The following is a 23,420-nucleotide window of genomic DNA, read 5'->3' as shown; positions in this document are numbered from 1 at the left end:
GAGCGGCATATTAAAAAAATGTACTCGCAAAGGGTTATCGTCATATATAAAATTTGAATTTCGCGCCTTTTACTACTGACTAGACATGTTCTTTCCGTGTACCCTTCTACTTCTACCTTCCATACTTCACTTGATTCAGTCTTTGGTCCGGAATCGAGCTATAAGTAAGAGCAAGAAAGAGATATTTGTTTCTCGCTCTCAATTATGAGTGCGGCGAACCAAGGTTACGTGCGGTGCGGTAGTGTGTTACGGCTTTAATTTGGACCTTTTCTGTGTATCATTCATCATTCTATACATTTTTTATCTGTCCTCCTGTGCTCCTGTCAGTCAAGCATCAGTTGTCAAACGAGCTATAAAGTTACAGCGATTGTAAATGTTTTTAACGGCGTTAAAGTTTAACATGTGTTAAGTAATACTTATTCAAAGTGAATCCCATAATGCCGCCAACGGTTCAGACCAACGAGCCGGAACGGGACAAACGCCCGCAAAGAACTGGCGAAAGGAGGTTAGTTTCTCAAAACAACAACCCTGTCGCTACGTAGACATTTCTATACATAACATAATTATTTTCATTACAGATCGGAGCTTGTGACCCGCGTTAAATACTGCAATACGCTGCCCGACATACCATTTGACTTAAAGTTTATTACTTATCCTTTCCCGTCGACTCGTTTCATTCAGTACAATCCCACCTCATTGGAAAAGAATTACCGGTATGAAGTCCTTACAGAGCATGATTTGGGTGTCCACATAGATTTGATAAATCGGGACATTTACCAAGGCGATGGCAACGCCGTTCTGGACCCAGCAGATGAGAAATTGTTAGAAGACGACGTTTTAACGCCTCAGGACTCTAAGAGGTCTCGCCATCATGCAAAGAATGTGTCGTGGCTTCGTCGCTCGGAGTACATCTCCACTGAGCAGACCAGGTTCCAGCCTCAGTCTATGGAAAAGGTCAGTAACGGCACTGGCCTTAGGGCATTTTAGCCTTAGTACATAGTTTTAGTCATTTTTTTTATTATCGGTCACCACATTAATTTAATTCATTTACATATTTAAAATAGGGTGGTATTCCACCTATCCAATTTTTTTGTCCAATGTGTATTAAATTTGTGTCTCACATTTTGCTTTGATGAGAGAGTGAGACGCATTGACATTGGACAGGTGGAACACCACCCATAGATAAATAAGAATCCTAGATGAAGATGATATAATATACAAATTCATTTAACAAAATTTACAGGTTGAAGCTAAAGTGGGTTACAATGTCAAGAAGATATTCAGCGAAGAGACTCTTTATATGGACCGTGAGAGCCAGATCAAGGCCATCGAAAAGACATTTGAAGACAATAAGTTGCCGATCGAGAAGCACTACAGCAAGCCAGGAGTTGTGCCCGTGGAGATTATGCCGGTGTTCCCAGACTTTGAGATGTGGAAGTATCCGTGTGCACAGGTCATATTTGACACGGATCCTGCACCTTCGGATAAAAATGTCGCTGGACAAATTGAAGCTATGTCACAGGCTATGATTCGGTCAGTATTTAATTGTACCTTTTTCTTTTTATATAGGGGTGGCCATAGAATAGCCATTGGTCATTGTTTACAGGAGTTTAATAGCTCCAAGGCTTAAAAAGCAGAAAAATTATGGCTCTAAAAACTCTAAGTATCTTTAGTTTTTTAAAGATTGGCATCCCATATTTATGTTTTTTGAATATGTTAAAATAAGTCGTTTTTGTTTTTTGAATATGTTAAAATAAGTCGGTGCAGCCAGGGAATTGAATGATTAGAAAATGATACTGTGTTTTATAGTTTAAGTAATTATATCCTAATTAATTGATGAGATTCAACAATACATTTCTCATCCTCATATTCATTTGTTAATGAGCCAGTGCTCATTGTGTGTCAAAAGTGGATTTATATTATTTTTGTTAAAAAGAAACTAAAAAATATAGCCACTACATAATAAATAATTAATAATAAACCTATCAAGTCCCATGACAGGGGCTAGGGCAGCATCGGCTCGGTGTACCCCTTACATATCATTAAAGTGTCAAAAGGGCCTGTACGTCTTAGCTTCGGCTCCGCGCACGCTTCCCAAAGGTCCGCAACACTATTGTCCCGTGATGGGAAAAAGAAAACTCAATATTACCTTAAAATTTTACATAAATTTAAGTCACTTCTAATGTGTTCACAGAGGTGTGATGGACGAAAGCGGAGAACAATTCGTAGCCTACTGCCTACCCACCGAAGACACGATCATGAAGCGCCGCAGAGACATCACCGAAGGCGTTCCGTACCTGGACGGTGATACTTATGAGTACAAGATGGCTCGGGAATACAACTGGAATGTTAAAAGCAAGGCTTCTAAGGGTTACGAGGAGAATTATTTCTTGGTAAGTCTTTTAACACTTTCACCAAGCGCCCCATTTCGAATAAAAAATGGACATACTAGCATATTCTTGCAAGTGAATGTATTAAGGCAATTTTTGAATAATTCACTGTCTTTGGCGAGATTCAATCTTGTGATCCTTGCCTAGCTCACTTCTCTTACATCGTTGCTACCAATGCTTATCTGATTGCAGTATATATTTACATTGCATACTTTGTTTTACAAGTTATAAGTTAAATAATTTTTATTAGTACGAATTATAGCCATAAAATGAAATGATACACATGAAAGTTAGGTAAAAATGGTAATTTAATATCTATCAATTTGTACTTGAAATTTTTGCTTTCTTATCTGCTCGTTACCTTTTCATAGTCAAATTACCTACTGAACCCAATTTTAATTGATAGTAAGCGTTAGCCCTGGATTCTCCATAGGCAAATTTATTTAGGCTACGCCCAGTGGTGTTGGCAGGGAAAACTTACATAGATTTCCACGTACAAAACAGCTATTAACACATTCAGTACCGAAAACCCGACTATCGGGTATTTTATGATTTCGTTCTCAGGCCGGACGATTCGATACTCGTGGTCGGGATCGTGGTACTACAGCTATAAGTATATGATTAAATTTTTGTGGCCTGGCGCGGATGTCTTGTGTGGCTGGGTGGCAATAAATATGTTAATTAATAAAATTAAGGACTTTAGTATAGGTACTTTAGTGATGTATTCTATTTCTCCTCCAGGTTGTGAGAAATCACGCAGTGTACTACAACGAACTAGAAACCCGTGTGCGCCTCTCCAAGCGCCGCGCCCGCGCCGGAGCGGCCGCGCAAGCGCTGACCAGACTCGTGGTGACGCACCGGCCGCTCAGCGCCAACGAACACCGTATATTGAGGCTCAGAGAAAAACAATTGGAACCTGTTCAGGTATGGAAATCACAATCGCTCTGTTAGTGTCTAGGTTTCTATATGTAAAACAGAGGAAGATAAGCGGGTTATACTTTTATAAGCATAGTTCTTGAACTCGCGCGAGCACTCGCCAGGCTCATAGTAACGCACCGGCCAACACCGCCCACTTTATTATTTTTTCAGGCAAACACAAAGTATAAATCTCTCTGCTTTGCCTTAAGGTTGACTGGTAGAGAATGCTTTTGGCATTAAGTCCGCCTTTTGTACGATAAGTTTTCTTTTGTGCAATAAAGTTTAAATAAATAAATAAATTATGGGATTCTGAAAGAGCTTAATATCAAAGAGAGATTGTCGTCGACTGTGCAATTGCGAATCCTCAAATTTTTTGGACACATCACTCGTAACGAGGACTCCATGGAACGCTTGGTGGTGCAAGGGAGAGTCGAAGGCAAAAGATCTCGTGGCCGCTCCCCAACACGATGGACAGACCTCATTAAGTCCATCACAGGGAATTCAGTCAACGATTGCTCCCACTCCACTAAAAACAGAGCGACATGGCGACGGATCGCAAGAGCTGCGGTGGCGCAGAAATCGACCGTGACATGACCACGACCACTCTGTCAAGAGTGCACGACTAAGAAGAGAGAAATAAATAAATATATTTACAGCTACGGCCAAGACACTTGGGCTGTAAAATCCAGTTCAGGAAGAGATCTTGGTATACGAATCAAAACGTTCTAGAATAAAACGAGCGGCTATCCCGCTTGTTTTATCGTAGAACGTGCGTGATATAGAATGAGTTCTAATTATTTCTTCTGAACCCTAGCCTTTGAACGCTTTACAATCTTTACATCATAAACAAAAACGTTACTCACACGCCAAAATCACGGGCGCATGACAGCTAATGTAAACCTTACTTGTGTAAAAGTGCGAAGGTTACTTTGACAGCGTAGGCCAGCGGTCGGCAACCTTTTAGCAGCCAAGGGCCACATAGTAGTTAACGGAGGTGACGCGGGCCTTACTTGGTTAATATTTATGACTTTATGAGACATTGTCGTTTGTCATTATTACATACAAAATAGCCAAGGCGGCACTCGGGCCGCAAGTGACTGGTTCACGAGCCGCATGCGGCCCGCGGGCCTCAGGTTGCCGACCGCTGGCGTAGGCCATAACACCTATTTGTGTTCATGGCGCCGAGGGCACTAGTTACGACGCCTTTGGGTGTTCTTAGCGTTAAAAGGGTTGAAAATTAAAAATTAACTTATCATGCTAAGGGCCACTTGCACCATTGCACCTACCCGTGGTTAAGCGGTTAAACCGTTAACCAAGTGTCAAATTGTACTGGTAGCCATGGTAGCTCCAGGTTTAACCGGTTAACCCCGGGTCAGTGGAATGGTGCAAGTGGAGCTAAGGGTGATATTTCATCTGTCCAATTATTTTGTTCAATGTGTATTTTGTTTCACATTTTGCTTTATGAGAGAGTGAGACGCAATGACATTGGACCAAGATATTGGACAGATGGAATATCACCCTAAACTACAATGTAATAAATGTTATGTTTCAAACAGGAAGAGGATGACGAAGAAGAAGAGGAAGAGGACGAGGAGGAAGAGGAAAAACAAGAACAGAACGGAGAAAAAGAGAGGTAGAATACACACATTCAAATTAAATAATACGGGGTATTTCCTTTGCGCTACGACATGGGATTCTTCAAGAAGCGGGTATTTAGGGTTCTCAAGGGGCGGCAACGCTTAAGTGGCTCCTGTGATGTTGCTTATGTCCATGGGCGATGATGACCGCTTCCCATCAGGCGGCTCGTCTGCTCGTTTGCTATTACATAAAAAAAAATACGGGATTCTTACCATATTGACTAAGCCCACTGTCAGTTCAGTACGACTTGTGTTGTAAGTTAGGGTAGTATTCCACCTGTCCAATTTCTTTGTCCAATGTGTATTGCGTCTCACATTTTGCTTTAATGAGAGAGTGAGACGCACTGATGTTGGACAAAGAATTTGGACAGGTGGAATTCCACCCTTAGGCAATGATAGACGTTTGGCAAGCCATTACCGTCAGTAAAAAAGGGCGGCAAATTTAAAAAATGCAGGCGTAAAGGGTTGTCTTCCCAGTCTCTTCTTTAGAAAATTTGAATTTTTCGCCTTTTTGTCGCATATTGTGTGTTTAGCTTATTCCAGACGGATCTAACTTGTTTTTGAGTTATTCAAATTGTCTAGTTTTCTTATGAATTTAATTTATTTCCAGATCTCGTTCCCGCTCCAAATCAGGGTCAAAATCCCCAGCGGGCTCAGAGCGGTCCCGCTCCGGCTCGCGATCCAAATCTCGCTCCAAATCGCGATCCAAGTCCAGGTCCAAGTCGCGATCCAAGTCCAGGTCCAAGTCCAGGTCCAAGTCGAGATCCAAGTCGCGGTCAAGGTCACGCTCGGGCTCGGCGGCGTCGCGGAAGTCGAAGTCGAGATCGAGGTCGGGCTCTGCGCGGTCTGGCTCAGCGAGGTAGAATCGTTATTAGTATTATAAATACGAAAGTATCTGTCTGTTACTTTTTTATAGTTAAATTTCAAAGAGCCCAAAATAATATTTTAAGGGTTTTGTGCGCTGCACCTTGGTTCACTCGTAACAGTGAAATCCACGAATACCTAGAAATGCCGACTGTCCTTGAAGAGGCAAAACGCTATAATGATATCTACAAGGATCGCCTGATCATGCATCCAAATCCACAGACCATCCCATTACTTAAACCGGACTATGTCAGACGACTTAAAAGAGCTGATGTGCTGGATATTTATTTAATGGAGGGTAGGGCAATGGCTCTATCATTCTGGAAACGTCATATATTATATTTCCCTGATCCAATTTGATTATAGTCTTGCGACTGATTGCAGATATTATATAAGAGAAAAAAAAAGCAAAACAGATTTATATTAAATTTGTATGGAAATATTTTGACTCCCTGGAAACCCGGCGAATGATATGTCATTCCCCGGCTAGTATTATTCGGACAAAAATCACCGTTCTAAACAGACGAAGTCGTGGGCAGAAGCCGAGCTAGATGGCGCTATACGGCGCCATATTTTGTGTGGTAACTGAATTGTCCAATGAACTACCGCATAAAGTGTGTACTAGACCGCACATTAACCTTTTCGACGCCATGTCAAACTCAAAAGCTGTCGCTTGGACGCCACGTCACCGCAGTGTTTAACTGAAATTGAACTTTATGCATATGCACGTAGGTCTATGTTGCTCTGTGGTCTGTGACCGATTAATCCGTCTTGGCGTTGGACCTGCGGTGCGGATGTATCTGTTATTGGCGTCCAAAAGGTTAAGAATATGAAGATCTACTTCAGTTGTCCATTTTGAGGCAAGATTTTTTTTTTATATTTTGTGCCTCTTCTGCTCTAAATAAGTTTTGGTATAGATAATGTGTATTGTTTGGTTCCAGGTCCGGGTCTGGGCGTTCCCGATCCCGCTCAGGATCGCGGGCCTCGTCTCGCGCCAGCTCGAGGGGGTCGCGGGCCAGCTCCAAAGGCAGTGGGAAGGTGAGGCCATAGAATATTGTATACGGACGTGTATGCCATTCTTAGAGGATATAACCAAACGGAGTATTAGCCATTGACAGGTAGGCGGCCAATGGTCATACACATTGTATGAACTGAAGTTTATCTGACTTGGCTATTTTTACGTTACGTATACATTTGACGTGATGACGTGCCTCTCCCCCGCAAAAATCGGCAGACATTTTTGTACGGTCAGCCAAGAAAGTGGTCTATCACTTTTCGACTCTATCAATCAGAAGATAGAGTCGAAAAGTGGTAGACGACTTTCTTGGCTGACTGTACCAAAAATTACAGGCATGGCAGCTGCGTTTGGTTATATCCTCTAAGATGCCATTGATGTATTCAAGATGGTTAAAATTTGATTGTAACTTTTTAACGACTTCTACGCGGACGAAGTAGCGGCCGGAAAGGAACGAAATAGTACTTAGTGGTTAAAAAAAATCTTAAATACACACAAACTCTTGATCATCAACCAGAAACTATATTCGATGTACAGTCAGCAGCAGAAGTCGCTATACACTCCAGGTGCTCAAAGAGAGGTAAACGTTTAACCTGTCTAAAAGTTGTTGACTGTCATGGTAGCATTTACTTGTGAGCGCTCAACATGTCACAAATATCTTAACAGTCGCTATTCATTAATTTCTACACTTACAACAAATCTTTGATACCTTAGCTGTCAAAAAACCACTGGTATCTAAGCAGTCAACGTGTCAAATATATCTGAACAATATGGAAAAATAGACGTTTAAAGCATACATGTATAGTCGTATATTGAATGAATAATAGCTATGCTAATTTCAGGTAAAGCGTTTTGACAATCATCGAAAGCAGTACAGTCTTGTCATCACATACATCTATCTCACGTTTTGCCCTTCAACCATTGACAGTGGTCTGTCAGTCAACTTACTGCAAACTATTTCTTTTATTGAATAGAATCATCAAAACGAATGAGTGACACATAGCGAAAGCTAACTGAAGCCGAATTTAGAGCCAATTGTCAAGGCACGTTGTGGTCTTGTTACTAAGGCGTTTGCTTTTCAAAGCAGAGACCGCAGGTTCAAATCTCAGTCGGACGCACCTAGAAGTTACAGCTTTTTTTTTTGGGTTTCATTTCTATTATTAATTTGTGGTTTTATATTAATTTCGCATAAGTTTATATGTTTTTTGAAGATATTATGTCACATGTAGCGTATGTACGACTTTCTAACAGGACGTTGTAGGTTTGAACCCGCAGTGGGCGTTCCTTAGATTACTCCTGTGCCGAATGCCATTTTATGTTTACTGCTAGGTTATACTAACAATAAGTTCAAAGATATGCAGTATGTATCAGGACGAAAGGCCAAGAAAGAGACCCATTAATGTTTAGATCATACTGGACAACTTTTACTATGGGACCAACCCCGATAAAGCGGAAAAATAATTGGAAGTTTTATACATTTTGCTGGTCTGATGTTGAAATTTTCTATGGGAGAGTAAATTTTTTTCCGGGGTTTCGGGATTGGTCCCATAGTAAAAGTTGCTCAGTATGACCTAAACATGAATGGGTCTCTTTCTTGGCCTTTCGTTCTGATACATACTGTATATAACTCCGTATACTCTATCCTCTCTGCTAAGTTGTAAAAACAAAATTCGTCATTCCTCCAACAAAATAAAGAGAGGAGTCATAGTTGGATATGCTTAACACCTTTACTGCCCGCGTGCTTCTCACGTGGGGTCACGGCTAGCCTCTATTACAAAGCCATAAGGTTTACATGTCAGATTGGGACAGTGAACGTGTTACGTTTCAATTCTATTGTTTTCTCCTTCGTTCTTTGATCGATTCGGAGCATCGTATTTTAGTACTATATAGTATATTTTAGTACAATAAGCGGGCTAAATAAATATATTAACATATAATATGCTCTACGGTTTGGAAGAACGGCCGCCTATGACAGTTAAAATAAAAAAACCGATCATTCTCGTAGAACCTACCAAAGAATATAATACTCAGAACCTACTTATCTATTGTCTAAGTTTGACACTTGATGATAAAATACTTCTTTAAGAAAGGAGGTGTCAATTCGTAGCTGCTACAGTATTTTTTTTAAACTTAAACTGATAAAACGTTGATGCTTAGTTACCATTGAAATAACAACTGCTTAGCAACTGGTGGCACCCTGGCTGCTGACGTACGTGATTGGCAGTGCGTGTAGGTATTAATGACAGCAGCTTGAATTTGAGTGCTTAGATACCACTGACTTTTTAACCGTTATTGTCATTGTGATTAAATAAGGGTGTATGTGTTAAAGAAAAACTCAGAAGTTAAGATATATGTGACGAACTGAAAGCCTACGCTAAAATGACAACTTAGATGTCCTTATTTTTGTGACGATTGAAGTGTATATGTTTTCTTGGACACCTTGCCCGCTCAGGTATATCTGCTGCTGACTGTATATACTTAGGCAAGGTCATTTTACAGACTAGGCCACGAGGCCAATAATAGAGGGAAAAAGTAAATATTAAATTCGTTATCTATACTATGTTTTACTTTCAGGGCTCCAAAGCCAGTTCCAAAGCGAGTTCCCGCGCATCGTCCCGCGCCAGCAAGCGCTCCAGCCGCGCGTCTTCTCGGGCTTCACGCGCCTCTTCTAAAGGCTCAAGGGCCTCTTCGAAAGGCTCGAGAGCCTCTTCCAAAGGCTCAAAAGCGAGCTCGAGGAAGTCGGGCTCTGGGAGTGGATCTGAAAGGAGTCGTAGCCGCTCTGGTAGCGGGTCGAGACGGGTAAGTTATTCACGTGTTATTCGGTCGATTAATTTGTCATCTTAAGGTACAGAAGCCTCTCCCGAAGGCTTTTCCTCGCACCAGTAGCGTATTTATACTCACGGGTCTCTTCTAAAGGCTCAAGAGCCTCGTCTAAAGGCTCGAGAGCTCCTTCCAAAGGCTCAAGGCAAAGGGTCTTTAACGGTCAAAGGATTAACATAATAAGCTAAATTAGGAACGGATAATGCATACTTATATAAATTATATTAATATTTATTAAATGTTTGTTGCAGGGCTCTCGAAGTGGATCAGCATCTAGCGCCTCATCTAAACATAGCGGCTCCGACTAGTGAATTTAGACTTATGTGTGTTGTAATTTATAAGATATCTGTTCGAATTAAAGTCATTGACTGATTGATTAGCTTTGTTTTTCTTTAACCCTTTGAACGCCATGCCTATCAAGTGCGGCGCGTCATCGTGAACCTTGTCGGAACTTGGAATGCACGTCAACGTCGTCAACTGACGTGCGCAGCGACAGCCCAATATCAACCTTCGTGCATTGCGACAAGGTTCAGGATGACGCACCGTACAATCAGCAGCAGAAGTTGCTAAGCGGGCCAGGCCCCTATTTCACCAACGTGACAGGTCCGACAATTGACGACATCACTGTCACTGACGTCACAGGCCTCCATAGGCTACGGTAACCGCTTACCATCAGTCGGGCGGTCTGTTTGTTTGCCACCGACATGTTAATTAAAAAAAACTCCACTATATCGCCAGTTAATAAGTACTTATTTTGCGAAGCTAATGACAATTGTCACAAGAAATACGACAATTGTCACGAAATTCCGACAGAACTTAACTCGACATTTGCTGTCAAGAATTACCGAAAGTTCTTTGAAATCTTGTGACAATTGTCATCATTATCATCACAAACATCGCAAGAGAAATACCTGTTTTTTGCCGATATAATAAAGTTTTTTTTTAAATAATACAATGATGGTGACAAACAAGAATACGGCCCGCCCGATAGTAAGCGATAACCGTAGTCCATGGATGCCTGTGACGTCAGCAACAATGAGACTTGTCGAATTGTCGCACTTGTCACGTTGGTGAAATAGGGGCCAGGTGTTCAAATTGATCTTGACGCCACTTTATTGTTAAGAGAATAAGATTGTATGAAAGTAATTTTGAAGACTTCGGTCGGTTAGCAACTTCTGCTGCTGACTGTATGCGACAGGCCAGTCGAATAGTTGTGCGGCACAGAATAAATAATAGTACTACCGTACAGAAAGGAAACTTCCTACAAAACCGAAGTTTGACAGCGGTTCAGGGTCGAATCATGCTATCCCTTTCTAACATATAGCACTATCCCTTTCGGCTATTTAGGGTTGTCAAAATTCAAGTGATTATCTTATCTGTGGTCGTGCACGCAAAAGGAAGTCAAGAGGTGCCAACCCTAAAAATTGCTCGGAGCAATGCTGAGCCGAGCGGAGCCGGGTTTGGCCGAAGTCTGGAGTTTCGCACCCCTGCCCCAGGTGAGATATTCAAAGCAACCGTCAAACGTTCATACGTAGAATAAGAATACGCCACAGCTGCTAGATAGCAGGTAGTACAGATGTACTAAACTGCAAAAACGTAATTCAAGACCAAAAAAGTAAGACAATGTTGCCACTTTACTAGCGCGTCTTGCATTTATGTAAAAATAAGTAAATAAAAGTACTTTTTTTAAATCGTAGGAGTAAAATTACTAATAAATAACTTATCTTAGCGTGATTATTTATCAAAAGGAATTTACTATTTTATAAACAAATTATTGCAGTGGCACAGAATAAATAATAGTACTACTCGTAAGTACAGAAGACTCACTCTCTAACAAAACGCGTCTGTTACGATCAGCACAGATATGGCCGCTAGGTGGCGACACCGCCACGCGCGGCTTATGGCAAACCCCAAAATTGGGGCCGAACGGATGCACTTTTAGCTACCTGTAGCAAAGCGACGAAATCGCGGAGTGAGACACGCCTGACAGTGGCAACATTGTCTTACTTTTTTGGTCTTGAATTACGTTTTGCAGTTTAGTAGGTTCTTGTAAAAAAACAGTAGTATAGATCAAAAGCGATACTTTATTAGAGGCTAATTCACTTGATTTCATAAGAATAAAAAAAACATCAGATTTTGATAAACGTGAAAAATTGTTCCCATATTTTGTGACGTAAAAAACGTAATATTGATTTTACAGGATTGCTAAATACGTATATCGTCGGGTGACAAGCAAAAGTCACTAACTAACACCATTGAAATCATTGGACAATAAACCGTGTTACAGGTGTAATAAAGTGCATTGTTACTTTAATTTTTTGATAGTACATAGTGACTTTTGCTTGTCGCCCGACGATGTTATAATACATATACGTTGACAACGAAATGTTTTCTTTGATCATACAACTAATTTATAAAATTGTGTTGACTCCAAAAAAATAATGATGTCTGGGAGAATATCTCAGTAATAATTGTTATACAAATTATGTTGATTTATTTTTAGTAGTAATTAATATGTATTATAGGTGTTTCACTTTAAAAACGTATTTTAGTTATTCTATAACATTGTGATTATAATAATATAATATTACTTAAAAAAAGTACTAAGTACCCATAGGATATTTAGATTATTTCATTTTTTAAGAGAGTAGAGTAGGTACCTATGTTTGACATTTTTATAAGTAACTAGGGCACAGCCACTTTCATGTTACATAAAAGTTTTAGAGCGTAGCTAATATTTTGTAACTTTTACACAAATAAATGACTACATTTTCACTCTTAAATAAATTAAAGAGTAAACATTTTGAGTCTGGTTTTTTTAGTGTAAGCATACATTTCTTAAACAACATAAGATTTTTTTGTTAAAAGGTAACTTTAAGGTTTAAAGTACAAAGTTAAATTATAAAGCACCATTTTAAAGTAAAAAAAAATACATGACAAAGCAGTGGTTGTAAATAAAAACAATTGATATAATTACTGTATGACTCGCGTAATTATACAATATTGCAATAATACAATGTTTGTTTAGTGAAATCAAAAAGCAACCTATGAGTTAAGTAAAAAAAACATTATCTTATATTAGCGGTAAAAAACACAAAGTTCATATATATTATTTCATTTCATTCATATTTTGTCGTGTCATCAATATTCAATCGATTAATACATAATCCATGAAAAACGTATAGATCAATTCATAACAGCTGGCGCAAAATTTGTACATGAACTGTCAAAATTCTCATTTATTCGTAAAATCCGCGCCAGCTTTCTCGAATCAACCTATATCACAGAGGAATGTCGGTATAATGCATGCTAAAAATAGGAGGTCATAAGAACGTTATACATACAGCGTTAGGTCTGCCACCTCGTGACCTAAATCGGAAACTAAAACGATTTTGTCATTTCACGCCATAAGCAGGGTGCTGCACTGTCCAACAGCGTCATACTTTTGGATGGACATGAGAAATTAATTTTTAACTTTTTTTGTCAACACCATAAAAAGTCATCATCGAAAAATAGGAAATTCTCACGTCAAAGTATGGCGTCGTTCCACAATGTGCTTTTACAGCAGTAACTGAGGCACAGTGTAGAGAGAAAGAGAACGCGCTCTGCGTAAGAAAGGAACAACATAATTCGTGACCTTTCGCTGTCAATAATCGGTTTTGTTAGACAGTGGCTATTCCGAGGGTGGATCAACTATTTTTTACCCGACTACGGGAACGCAGAAGGAGGGTTATGATTTTGACCGGTATGTATGTATGTATGTTCATCTGTTCCCTCATAACTTCTAAAGTACTTATTATAATTAATAGTAGCACAGTTTGTTAGAAGAAAATTGTAAAGTTGGAAATTGTATACCACGTACTACGACCCTTCATGGAAAGGGTTTATAACTACCACAAAAAGCGTGTAGGAATTAGGCTTTAAAAGCCTTAAAATTAGGCTTTATAGAGAGTAGCCTCCAGCCATCCTTGTACGTTCCTAGTACTTAAGAGACGACGACCGCTTCTACATACAAACGTAGTTCCAAATTTCCTCCCTGGATATTGCCATTATAAAAAATTATATTTTTTTTACACAGTTTATCGCATATTAACCATAGCTATCCCACGTTTGACTATTCGATCTTTTGATTATTTAAACTATTTATATTATTTCTAACGCTTAAAATAATAAAAAAATTAAACGAGGGGATATCTATGATTAATATATTATTATATCAAATTGTGTAAAATATTTTCTGACGAGTACGTTTGTATGAAGAAGGGGTCACGTGACGTCCACTTTCATCTTAATCTGTACAGTCGCCATCAGATACATTGGAGCAGCCAAGGTGTTCACAAATATCTGAACACGCCTCTATTGTCAGGGCATTAGAGTGCGTGTTCAGATATTGTGAACACCTTGGCCGGTCCGATATATCTGATGGCGACTGTACTTCAGTGTCGTCTCTATCTGTGATTCAGTGTCGTCTCTTTTACTCCTCCATAACGTCGACATAAAAAGGGTGGAATATAATTATAACGTTACGTTGAATCCATGATATAAAGCAGATTTAACGCAACACATATGTTAATTCGAATCAAACCGATATCAGAATGATATTGGATTCATATTCAGCTAGATGACATTCGCGCGTTCATTTGGCTCAGACTTGTCCGCACAAGTATTTCGTACCGATTCGGACAATGCTTTTAAGAAGTCACATCGGTAGGTACGATATCGATTTGTCTGTGTCAAAAGTAACCTTTTTTTTGTTGATGCGTGAATGACAGCTAACTAATATGATTCCAATATCATTCTATACTTGTTCAAGCAAATCGGCAAATTTGAAAAATTGCGGGTAGCAACACTGTTTTCGAATAATTCCAAAAGCGCGCGTCATCTGTGTTTTATCTGTGGAATGTGGATCGTGAAATTCGTGAATGACAGCCATCTTTGTTTGTTTACATTCTGAATCATTGTTATTTCAAGAGAAATTTCTGCTGTCACCATTAAATACCAATATATTAAATAAGTTTGTGCATGAACTTAAGCAAAGTCAATGTACAGTCATGCTCGTTGATCGTAAATATTTGTAAAATGGAGGTTATGATAATTACATGTTTTGTTTCGATGTACATTGCTGCTTTTCTTAGCGAAATACCGCTCTTTGAGTGTTGCCCTACTTTACTTTGCTGTACATTGCTACTGACATATTTTGCTTGACAGACTATAATACCGTTTTGATGTCAGTGTGTGTTATAATTAGTCTAACAGTAGTAGATTTCTCCAATCTATCCCTTACTGAGCTCTTCAGTAACAATGTCGATATAGTAACTAGTGAATACAGCCTTATTGTGCATCACGTAGCGTAGGAGAGTGCCCGAAACGTTGGTGAGTTCGGGAGCTAGAGCGGACAGACCGACGGGGATCTGGCGAGAGCCTCCCGCGCAGACCAGGATCATTTTCAGGAATTCTAGGACCCTTTGACCTGAAAATAGAGAAAATAACTAAGTAACACATTAAGACATTCACTGCTTCATTCATTTATAGATGGCAACACCACAGTGTAAAAAGTAACAGTGAACCGACACCTTTGATGTTTGCGTAAACACCGCACAAGAACACAGTAGGATTGTCACAAAATAGTGTATTTGACTACTAGTCAAATCAGAAGGCCTACCGCGAACCACGTTCGACGTGTTGCATCTCAGTCGCACTTGTAAATTCGCACGTAAGTGTAACGGGGAGGTAGCACGTCGAACGTGGTTCGCGGTAGGCCTTCAGTTTCTTTTTTCGAACTGTCAAAACGATTTTGCTACTATGGAATTTATATGAAACACTAGCATGTGACGTCACAATCAATTTACCTACTCTTTATAGTTTTATACGGGTTTTAAAATAGAAATTGGGTCTAAAACTAACTGCTGTCTACGTTTCTCTATTAATCTTTTGGTGCTTTATTTTGTGCACGGTGTAAAATAATTTATTTTAAATACTGTCAAATACCCTATTTCACACAACTGCCCAAAAATTACGAACATTTCAAATAGGACACGGCGACACGGGACAATGGCGATGTTTACAGCTCGGGTGCGCGAGACCCACCCCTCGCCCCTCGCACCCCGCACGATTGCCCTGCGATGGCGGCTTCGTTGACTGTACTGTTTTATAGACTGTGGCAACACTGCCTATGTATAACCTAAAATATAATAAATTGAGTACTCACGAACAATCTGCCTGACTCTATGCTCGGGGTCCCTCAGGGAGATTATCTGGGTCCGGATAAGTTCCTTAGTGTCTGCTGTCAGAGGTTGCTGGTCAAGGGAGTCTAGCAGTTGATCGGTGACTACTATCACTTCTTCGGCTATAGATGGCAGCACTGCTTTCAGTTGCCTAAAAAAATAAGAGTACAATTAATAACATCTCATACTGAATGAATAGAAAAGAATCAATTATTGCGAACCATGGTACATATACATAATAAAGCTGTTAAAATAAAATTTGTGGAACACACTGTTTGATGTAATGAGCCCAATAAGGTCGAAAAGAAACAGAACTGTGAAAAAATATCATTCACACAAAGCGAAAAAAAAACATTTAGATACATTGTTTAGGGGCAAGGGTCTAGAGTGCAATGAAGGCAATTTCAGTTTCAGTAACAAGAACAACAATAAAAAAAATGGACAAGAGCGGGTCGGACTCGCCCACCGAGGGTTCCGTAGTTTTTAGTATTAGTTGTTATAGCGGTAACAGAAATACATCATCTGTGAAAATTACAACTGTCTAGTTATCGCGGTTCATGAGATAAAGCCTGGTGATAGACAGCCTGACGGACAGTGGAGTCTTAGTAATAGGGTCCCGCTTTTAACCCTTTAGGTATGGAACCCTGAAAACAGATTCGTACACCTTAACACCTTATGCCCAATTTTGAAGTAAATCAAGACAGACAACTTAAGTACTAGAATGACAAAACGATTTGTTGGAGAATATTTATTGAGGTTTTTTTCATATCAAATTGTTACTTACGTATCAGTCGCAGTATCTCCTAAGATAATCACGATCTTCTCCTTAAGGTTCAGCTTGTGCCGCGCAGCTGCGCTCGCATCTCCACACGTAGGGCTGGACAGTATGAGCGACGCCACGCAAATTAATCTGTACACTTGTGTACCGAGCTCTGCGAACCGGGGAGCGTCTAGGGTTACCGTCTGAAATATAATGCAAGAATTTTAATAACAAAAACTTCTGCGAGACAGACATATTACACCAAATATTCAATTTGAATTCGAGCTCGCCAAACATATAAAAACTCAAAAATTGCGCGTTTTCCCAGAGATAACAAAACACAAGTTCAACACAAGTTTTCACAAGTTTTCGTAGACTACAAAACACAAGTGGACATTGATGTGCACGTATCAGCTTTAAGCTGCCTGTGCATTTACATATAATATAATATATAAGACCTAGCTAGATCGATTTTAAACCCCTATATAGCAAATTTCATCGAAATAGAGCCGTTTCCGAGATCCCCGAAATATATGTATATATAAACAAGAATTGCTCGTTTAAAAGGTATTAGATTAAATGGGTCACTCATCACTACACCTTATAAAACAAAGTCCCCCGCCGCCTCTGTCTGTTTGTGTGTTTGTATACAGGGTGTCCCAGAATTCGACGTCAAGCCGTAAACGGATGATAGACCAAGTCATAACAGTTATCATAAAAATACAAAAAAAAAACCAACTCATGTTCTTTAAAAATTATGGTCACTTTAAAAATTCACTAAAAAATCCACAGCCTGTAATTATTCAAGATTACACAATAATAAAAAAATTTGAATAAATTATGGAATTTGTAGTAACAAGAGTTAAAGAACCATTACACGGTGTGGATATTTTAGTGAATGTTTAAAGTGACCATAATTTTTAAAAAACATGAGTTGGATTTTTTTTTTGTATTTTTATGATAACTGTTATGACTTGGTCTATCATCCGTTTACGGCTTGACGTCGATTTCTGGGACACCCTGTATAAACTTAAACTGAACAGATTTTAATGCGGTTTTTACCTATCAGTGGCGGCGCGTCCATAAAAGCTGATTCCCACCAACTTGCCTGTTTTTGGTCGTTTGAGTAGAATTGTAAAGGAAATTATGTAAGCCAAATTAGCCCCGGCTTGCCTATGGATATGTTTGACGCGCCGCCACTGTTACCTATCAATAGAATAATTCACAAGGAAGGGTTAGTGTATAATTTGTTAACCCGTGCGAAGCCGGGGCGGGTCACTAACGTCGCTCCATAACGAGTAGCGACGACAGGAGCGCGCGTTGGCTAGCATGCGCATCCAACACACATGTCATGAGATATATAGAACAATCATGATTTAAAAATATCGTGAGTGACCCGTTTTAATTTATTTACAACTAGCGAGCCGCCACGGCTTCGCGTGGGTTACACAAAACTTTAACAAATTATACACCTAAACCAGCGGTCGGCAACCTGCGGCCCGCATGCGGCTCGTGAACCTGTCACTTGCGGCCCGAGAGCCGCCTTGGCTATTTTGTATGTAATAGTGACAAATGACAATGTCTCATAAAGTCATAAATATTAACAAAGAACTGCCCGCGTCACCTCCGTTAACTACTATGTGGCCCTTGGCTGCTAAATGGTTGCCGACCGCTGACCTAAACCTTCCTCAAGAATCACTAGAAAACGACATGAAAATCCGTTCAGGCCCCATAGAAAACATGCCAATCGGTAACGCTACGTAGCGAACGAAACGCAACTGTCACTGTCACAATAATATGGAAGTGATAGAGAGACAAAGCGATTCGATGGCGAAGCCCAAGTGATCATCACCTTGGCTAGCTAGGTCGGTAGTAGTTTTTGAATTTATTACGAACATACATTCAGACAGACGCGGTGTCTGTGATGTACTTATGTACTTTCACTCACCTCTGGATATGTGTCAGAGCCCTTGTCCCACTCTAACAGCTCTAGATACGCCTTAGCCAAAGTTTGGGCCGTCACATTCCTAATAATGTTAGCGTCCGTGACAGGCAAGCTTAGGTCGGTCTTGTCTATGTGACGTATTAGCCATGCCCGAGTGTGCTGAAGACCGTCTGAAAGGGAATTATTAATTGTGAACTTTAGTATATAGGCCATTGAGGATCTTTTACGTTGAAACGCGTTACGGCAAATTATATTACAGTATAATTTAAATAACCCCCTACTCTACATATAACCCAAAAATATTCATATTATGCCATAAATGCCATACATTATTTCGGAATGGAGCTGATACTCTTTATACTGCTGGATAGATTTCTATCGAACATAGCCAAGGGTGTTATTCCACCTGTCCAATGTCAGTGCGTCTCACTCTCTCATTAAAGCAAAATGTGAGACTTAATACACATATATTGGACAAAGAAATTGGATAGGTAGAATACCGCCCTTGCGGTGGGCAAGGCAATTCGCTTTCTCATAAAAAATATTTATGTAACAGAATATATTTATATAGGTTCATTTCTACTGGAACTTCAAAAAAAAACCGGCAGAAACAAAACTATTAGTGTGTGTCTGTCGCCAGGCTGTCTCTCATGAACCGTGACTAGCTATCACAATTGAAATTTTCACAGATGTATTTCTGTAGCCGCTATAACAACACCCACTAAAAAGTACGGAAGCCTCGGTGGGCGAGTCCGACTCGCACTTGTCAGATTTTTATTACCTTCAGTGACCTTAAGCATCTCTTCAAACTTGAGTTTCTCATAAAGCACGCTCTCCTTCTGCACGTGCGGTCGTATCATGGCGATCAATGTGTTGGCTAAGTCCAGTTTCAGAACTTCTAAGGTCTCCAGGATCGCTCTGAATATCTCCACCTGTGGATGGTTCACTTTTGTTCAAACTTCAACATTTATTCAGCTAATAGGCCACAGGGCACTTTTACTTTGTCACTGTTTTTTTTTCAGCTAGCTGAATTGGTAACGCGTTGGACCGGCAATTCAAAGATGTGGGTTCGAGTCCCAGGTTAACCAGAGTTGATCATCGTTGATTTATAACTGTACGAGTATTAACCCTTTAACCGCCAGAGTCTGATATATAAGACATTACATATCCAGCTCATTTCGCCACAGTCTGATAAATAAGACAAAGATCTGATTTGGTTTTTACAGCACATTTATAACTCCCGTAACTATGCCAACCTTACTCTGTGTGGTACAATTACTGTCGGTGGCGACACGAGCAAAAAGGTTAAAAATAAATTACAGTGTCAGTTGTTCTATTCTGTATCATATCATCCTTGGCCGGCGGCTAACTTGGCCATGAGATCTATGACGAACTTGGCGTACTTGTCGAAGTCTAAGCTGTTGTTCCCTACTTGTTACTTTCTGATGTTTCAGTTTAGGATATTAAATGTATGAATAACACAAGTGTCAGTGAGCGTGGTGATGTTCTGTATCATCTCATCCCTGGCCGGGGCGGCTAACTTGGCCATGAGATCTATGACGAACTTGGCGTACTTATCGAAGTCTAACCTGATATTCTCTGCATACTGCTTTATAAAATTCCCATCTGGGATATTAACTGTATGAATAAGAATAAAGATCTCTTACGGTGTCAGTAAGCGTGGTGATGTTCTGTATCATCTCATCTCTGGCCGGGGCGGCTAGCTTGGCCATGAGATCTATGACGAACTTGGCGTACTTGTCGAAGTCTAAGCTGTTGTTCTCTACTTGTTGTTTGATGAAGTCTGAGTCTATGACCTCTTCGATCATTTCGCGGATGCGAGTGTGCCGCGGAAGCAGAATGGAGAATAGGCCCTGTGGAAAATGGAAAACTAATTAATCCGCATTGGGCTAGTGTTGGGACTATAGGCCAAGCCCTCTCACGCGTGAGAGGAGGCCTGTGCCCAGCAGTGGCACGTATATATGGGCTGAATTATTATTATTATATCTTACCTGTTTGACATCTTCAAGTAGCACTAGAGCCTGCTTGTAGCAAGGAGGGTCAGAGTTAAGCTGTTCTTTCAGTATGTCGAAGTATGCTCTGTGCATTGTCTCCTTCACCAGTTTTTGATAGCTGTAATCAAATTATGAATACTAGGTATAATAAAAGCACACAGTTATAGGTTACTGATATTTTAAATGTCAAACTTCTATGAAATTATGATGTATAAGAATAACACTTGCACTGTGTGTGCTGTCAAAACCTCTGCATCGTTTTCTTGGCCTAACTCTAGTCCATTTAATCTTATAAGAACAAATCTCAAGAAATCTTACCTATTATCTGGTGGTTCAAAAGGCTCCAGCTTAAAGTCATTATCAACAGCGATCTCATGGGCCAGTGCCATATTCTGCATGCCGTGTGCGGCCTTCATAATGTCATCTAGTGTAACAAAGCTTGGCGGAGACGCTCCGGTGATGGTGGACCCTCGCACGCGGAACTGAATGGGCTCGTTGGCATAGTAGCTGTGGGCGCTGGAATGTTGTAATGATTTCTGATATTAAATTAATGAAAAAACCACTCAAGAGTCTATTTTCGGACAGCATATTTATTGTATAAAAACCCTGTTATCAATGTCGCATATCATTGGAAATAAGTATTTCTAAAACTATCTGCCGTAACTCTAATTTGAAACTTGGTGCCCAACCTCGCCCAAGTAAAATTTTAAAATATTAATTTTACCAAATAGATGTCCATTGAGTTCACAGTAAATAGAGCAATGTGAATAGTTTAAAGTCAAAAATATAAATTCTAAAATACCGTAAGCTTCGTCACCGATCCCCAACTTAATTTTTTTTAATTTTTATTATGAAGAGTACTAAAACATATTAATAGCATTGCCACTATCTGATTCCAGGATGATGTGCATGTGCAAACTATAGGTATATAAAAATAATTTAGGTAGTACTCATAATAATAGAATAAGTATTATTAATAACAGTGTATGATCTCATCAGTAGTGACATCATCACTGCAAGTCAGTCCTTTTTTTTCCTAATAAAAATTTAAAAACCTGTATTGGTATTAATTATAATTATATGAGTATTAACTCAATGTATTAAAACAAGGACTTGAGATAAAACCGTATTGGTACATTTCATATAAGACAGAACACAATAAATATTCTCCATTATAAGCTACTTGTTTGAGAAACACAAAGGCGGGTTGAAGTAACTTTATTAGGTCAGAAAAAGTAGAAATTATATAACAAAGGATCATATAACACCAATAACAAAGGTAAATGATGCAATTTTCGTACCTTGGTCCAGTAGGCACAGCCTGAGATGAACTTTTCGATTCATCTTTCTTGGATTCCTCGGACCCTGAACTACTTGAACCCTCGCGTTCACTCATCACGGAAAACTTAAGGAAACTGCGATATAGTAACTCCCAAATAAGGGCAACTTTTTCAAGGCACTAACTCGAAAACTCATATCATCTCGGAGCTATATTGACTTATAACAAAACATAACCTAACTTAACAAAAAGTAAATAATGTAACAAAGTACAACCCCTAAACTTTAACCGGAGTTTTCTCATCGATGGTGTAGTTATGGGAGTGAATATTTATATGTTAATAGGAGTAAATCGCTGAATTTATTGTACAGATGTTTTCGTTTACTTGTCAATTTAGATGTCAAACTTTTTCTTTTATTTACTCTATGGTCGATTTGAAAAGTGGATTCTAGGGAATTTTGCCGATTGCCTCAAAGCTTTATGGTTTGTTAAGGGTGTCCCACACGGCGAACATACTATAATACAGTTTGTTAAGCCATTCCCGTCAGTAGAAAAAAGCGGCAAATTTCAAAAATGTTGAGTTCGGTAAAATTTCTGATTCTGCGATAATAACCCGGAGTTAGGGCCGATTTTTATATTGTTGTCGTTTCTTTCTTTAGATTTTTATATAATTTGGTAAGATTGAAGAGCTAAAGCGATCGTCAACATTTTTATTGCACCTACACATTTACTGCCGTCGACCCACTGAGCGAATTTTCTGTTCATAGTCGCTTTTCGTTGCTAAGTGGGAATGTGGGAAATGCGTGTAATCGGCTACGACCTACGAACGTAGCGCTCTACTTGCGCTAGCAGCGAATACGTTAAAGCATGTATCGCCGGAAGTCTACGCTTTTTGTGCTCCACCGTAGTACGTAACTATTTCTCACCATCTTACCCCGAACCACGTTCGCCGTGTTGCACTTGTAAATTCCTACGTAACGTACAGTACAAGGGCTGCTACTTATGTATCCGGAATGGGCAACTTACTGGGACTATATTAAAAATATATATATAACATATAAAAATGGAACTCTTTGGAAGCAAAATATAGTTTGTTTCACATGTCTATCAATTGGTTTTACATTGTAGCATTATTAAAAAAAATTCTTTGTTGCACCTTCGCACGGATTTACTTGTGAAAATTTTCGTGCAGATGTTTTTTTTACGATGTTCGGAGTAGATAAACTCAAAAATAGTGCATGTATCTACTTTTTTCGACTTTTGGGGAGTAAGTTCCATCGAAGGTCAATGTTTTAGTGAATAAATTGTGGTCGTAGTACATTACGGTATTTACGGTAGGACGAATAAAAAAAAAACGTTCAAAATCGGCTGTTATCCCACAAAATATAGATGCTGTGAACGAGCTCATAATGCAAGATGGTTATAGTATATATCGCAAGATAGAGGCATCTCATGGCAATAGTATAACGAGCATTTGTAAGATATTACATGAACATTTGGTTAAAAAAAAAGAAAAAGTCGCGAAAGAGCCGTTCTTGCCTACAAAATGCACG

At 39.5% G+C, this 23,420-nt stretch overlaps 2 protein-coding genes across 3 annotated transcripts; one reads left to right on the top strand and one right to left on the bottom strand.

The window, feature by feature from the left end:
* Positions 1–339: 339 nt before the first annotated feature.
* Positions 340–10,020, top strand: LOC134670813 (RNA polymerase II-associated factor 1 homolog). Of its 2 annotated transcripts, XM_063528636.1 has the most exons (11): positions 340–505; positions 579–954; positions 1,244–1,533; positions 2,195–2,393; positions 3,132–3,314; positions 4,865–4,941; positions 5,556–5,654; positions 5,685–5,804; positions 6,751–6,847; positions 9,399–9,623; positions 9,896–10,020. In XM_063528636.1, the coding sequence occupies exons 1-11, from the start codon at positions 438–440 to the stop codon at positions 9,950–9,952; spliced, it is 1,791 nt and encodes a 596-aa protein (XP_063384706.1). In that variant the 5' UTR covers positions 340–437; the 3' UTR covers positions 9,953–10,020. The 2 variants fall into 2 exon arrangements, with proteins under 2 accessions (XP_063384706.1, XP_063384705.1); XM_063528635.1 differs by having other exon boundaries at positions 5,556–5,804.
* A 1,690-nt stretch (positions 10,021–11,710) lies between these two features.
* Positions 11,711–22,269, bottom strand: LOC134670913 (T-complex protein 11-like protein 1). Its single transcript, XM_063528743.1, has 9 exons — positions 21,890–22,269; positions 20,907–21,104; positions 20,586–20,706; positions 20,241–20,447; positions 19,355–19,505; positions 18,577–18,743; positions 16,653–16,831; positions 15,853–16,019; positions 11,711–15,114 (listed from the first exon to the last, which is right to left on the bottom strand). Exons 1-9 carry the CDS (start codon positions 21,982–21,984, stop codon positions 14,918–14,920), a joined length of 1,482 nt encoding a protein of 493 aa, XP_063384813.1. The 5' UTR covers positions 21,985–22,269; the 3' UTR covers positions 11,711–14,917.
* Positions 22,270–23,420: the final 1,151 nt, after the last annotated feature.

Source organism: Cydia fagiglandana, chromosome 14 (assembly GCF_963556715.1).
Source record: "Cydia fagiglandana chromosome 14, ilCydFagi1.1, whole genome shotgun sequence".
NCBI classification, from domain to species: domain Eukaryota; kingdom Metazoa; phylum Arthropoda; class Insecta; order Lepidoptera; family Tortricidae; genus Cydia; species Cydia fagiglandana.
The sequence above is the reverse complement of the archived record's forward strand: the minus strand, read 5'-3'. Positions and strand labels throughout refer to the sequence as shown.

What these genes read in the sequence shown, in the direction of transcription:
- LOC134670913 (XM_063528743.1), bottom strand. Translation starts at nt 21,984, where the DNA reads ATGAGTGAACGCGAGGGTTCAAGTAGTTCAGGGTCCGAGGAATCCAAG. An exon ending in GCTGTGCCTACTGGACCAAG is followed by an intron (nt 21,105 to 21,889) that starts GTACGAAAATTG and finishes ACAACATTCCAG; the next exon opens with CGCCCACAGCTACTATGCCA. An exon ending in GGAGATACTGCGACTGATAC is followed by an intron (nt 16,020 to 16,652) that starts GTAAGTAACAAT and finishes TTATTTTTTTAG; the next exon opens with GCAACTGAAAGCAGTGCTGC.
- LOC134670813 (XM_063528635.1), top strand. Translation starts at nt 438, where the DNA reads ATGCCGCCAACGGTTCAGACCAACGAGCCGGAACGGGACAAACGCCCG. An exon ending in AACAATTGGAACCTGTTCAG is followed by an intron (nt 3,315 to 4,864) that starts GTATGGAAATCA and finishes TGTTTCAAACAG; the next exon opens with GAAGAGGATGACGAAGAAGA. An exon ending in CAGAACGGAGAAAAAGAGAG is followed by an intron (nt 4,942 to 5,555) that starts GTAGAATACACA and finishes ATTTATTTCCAG; the next exon opens with ATCTCGTTCCCGCTCCAAAT.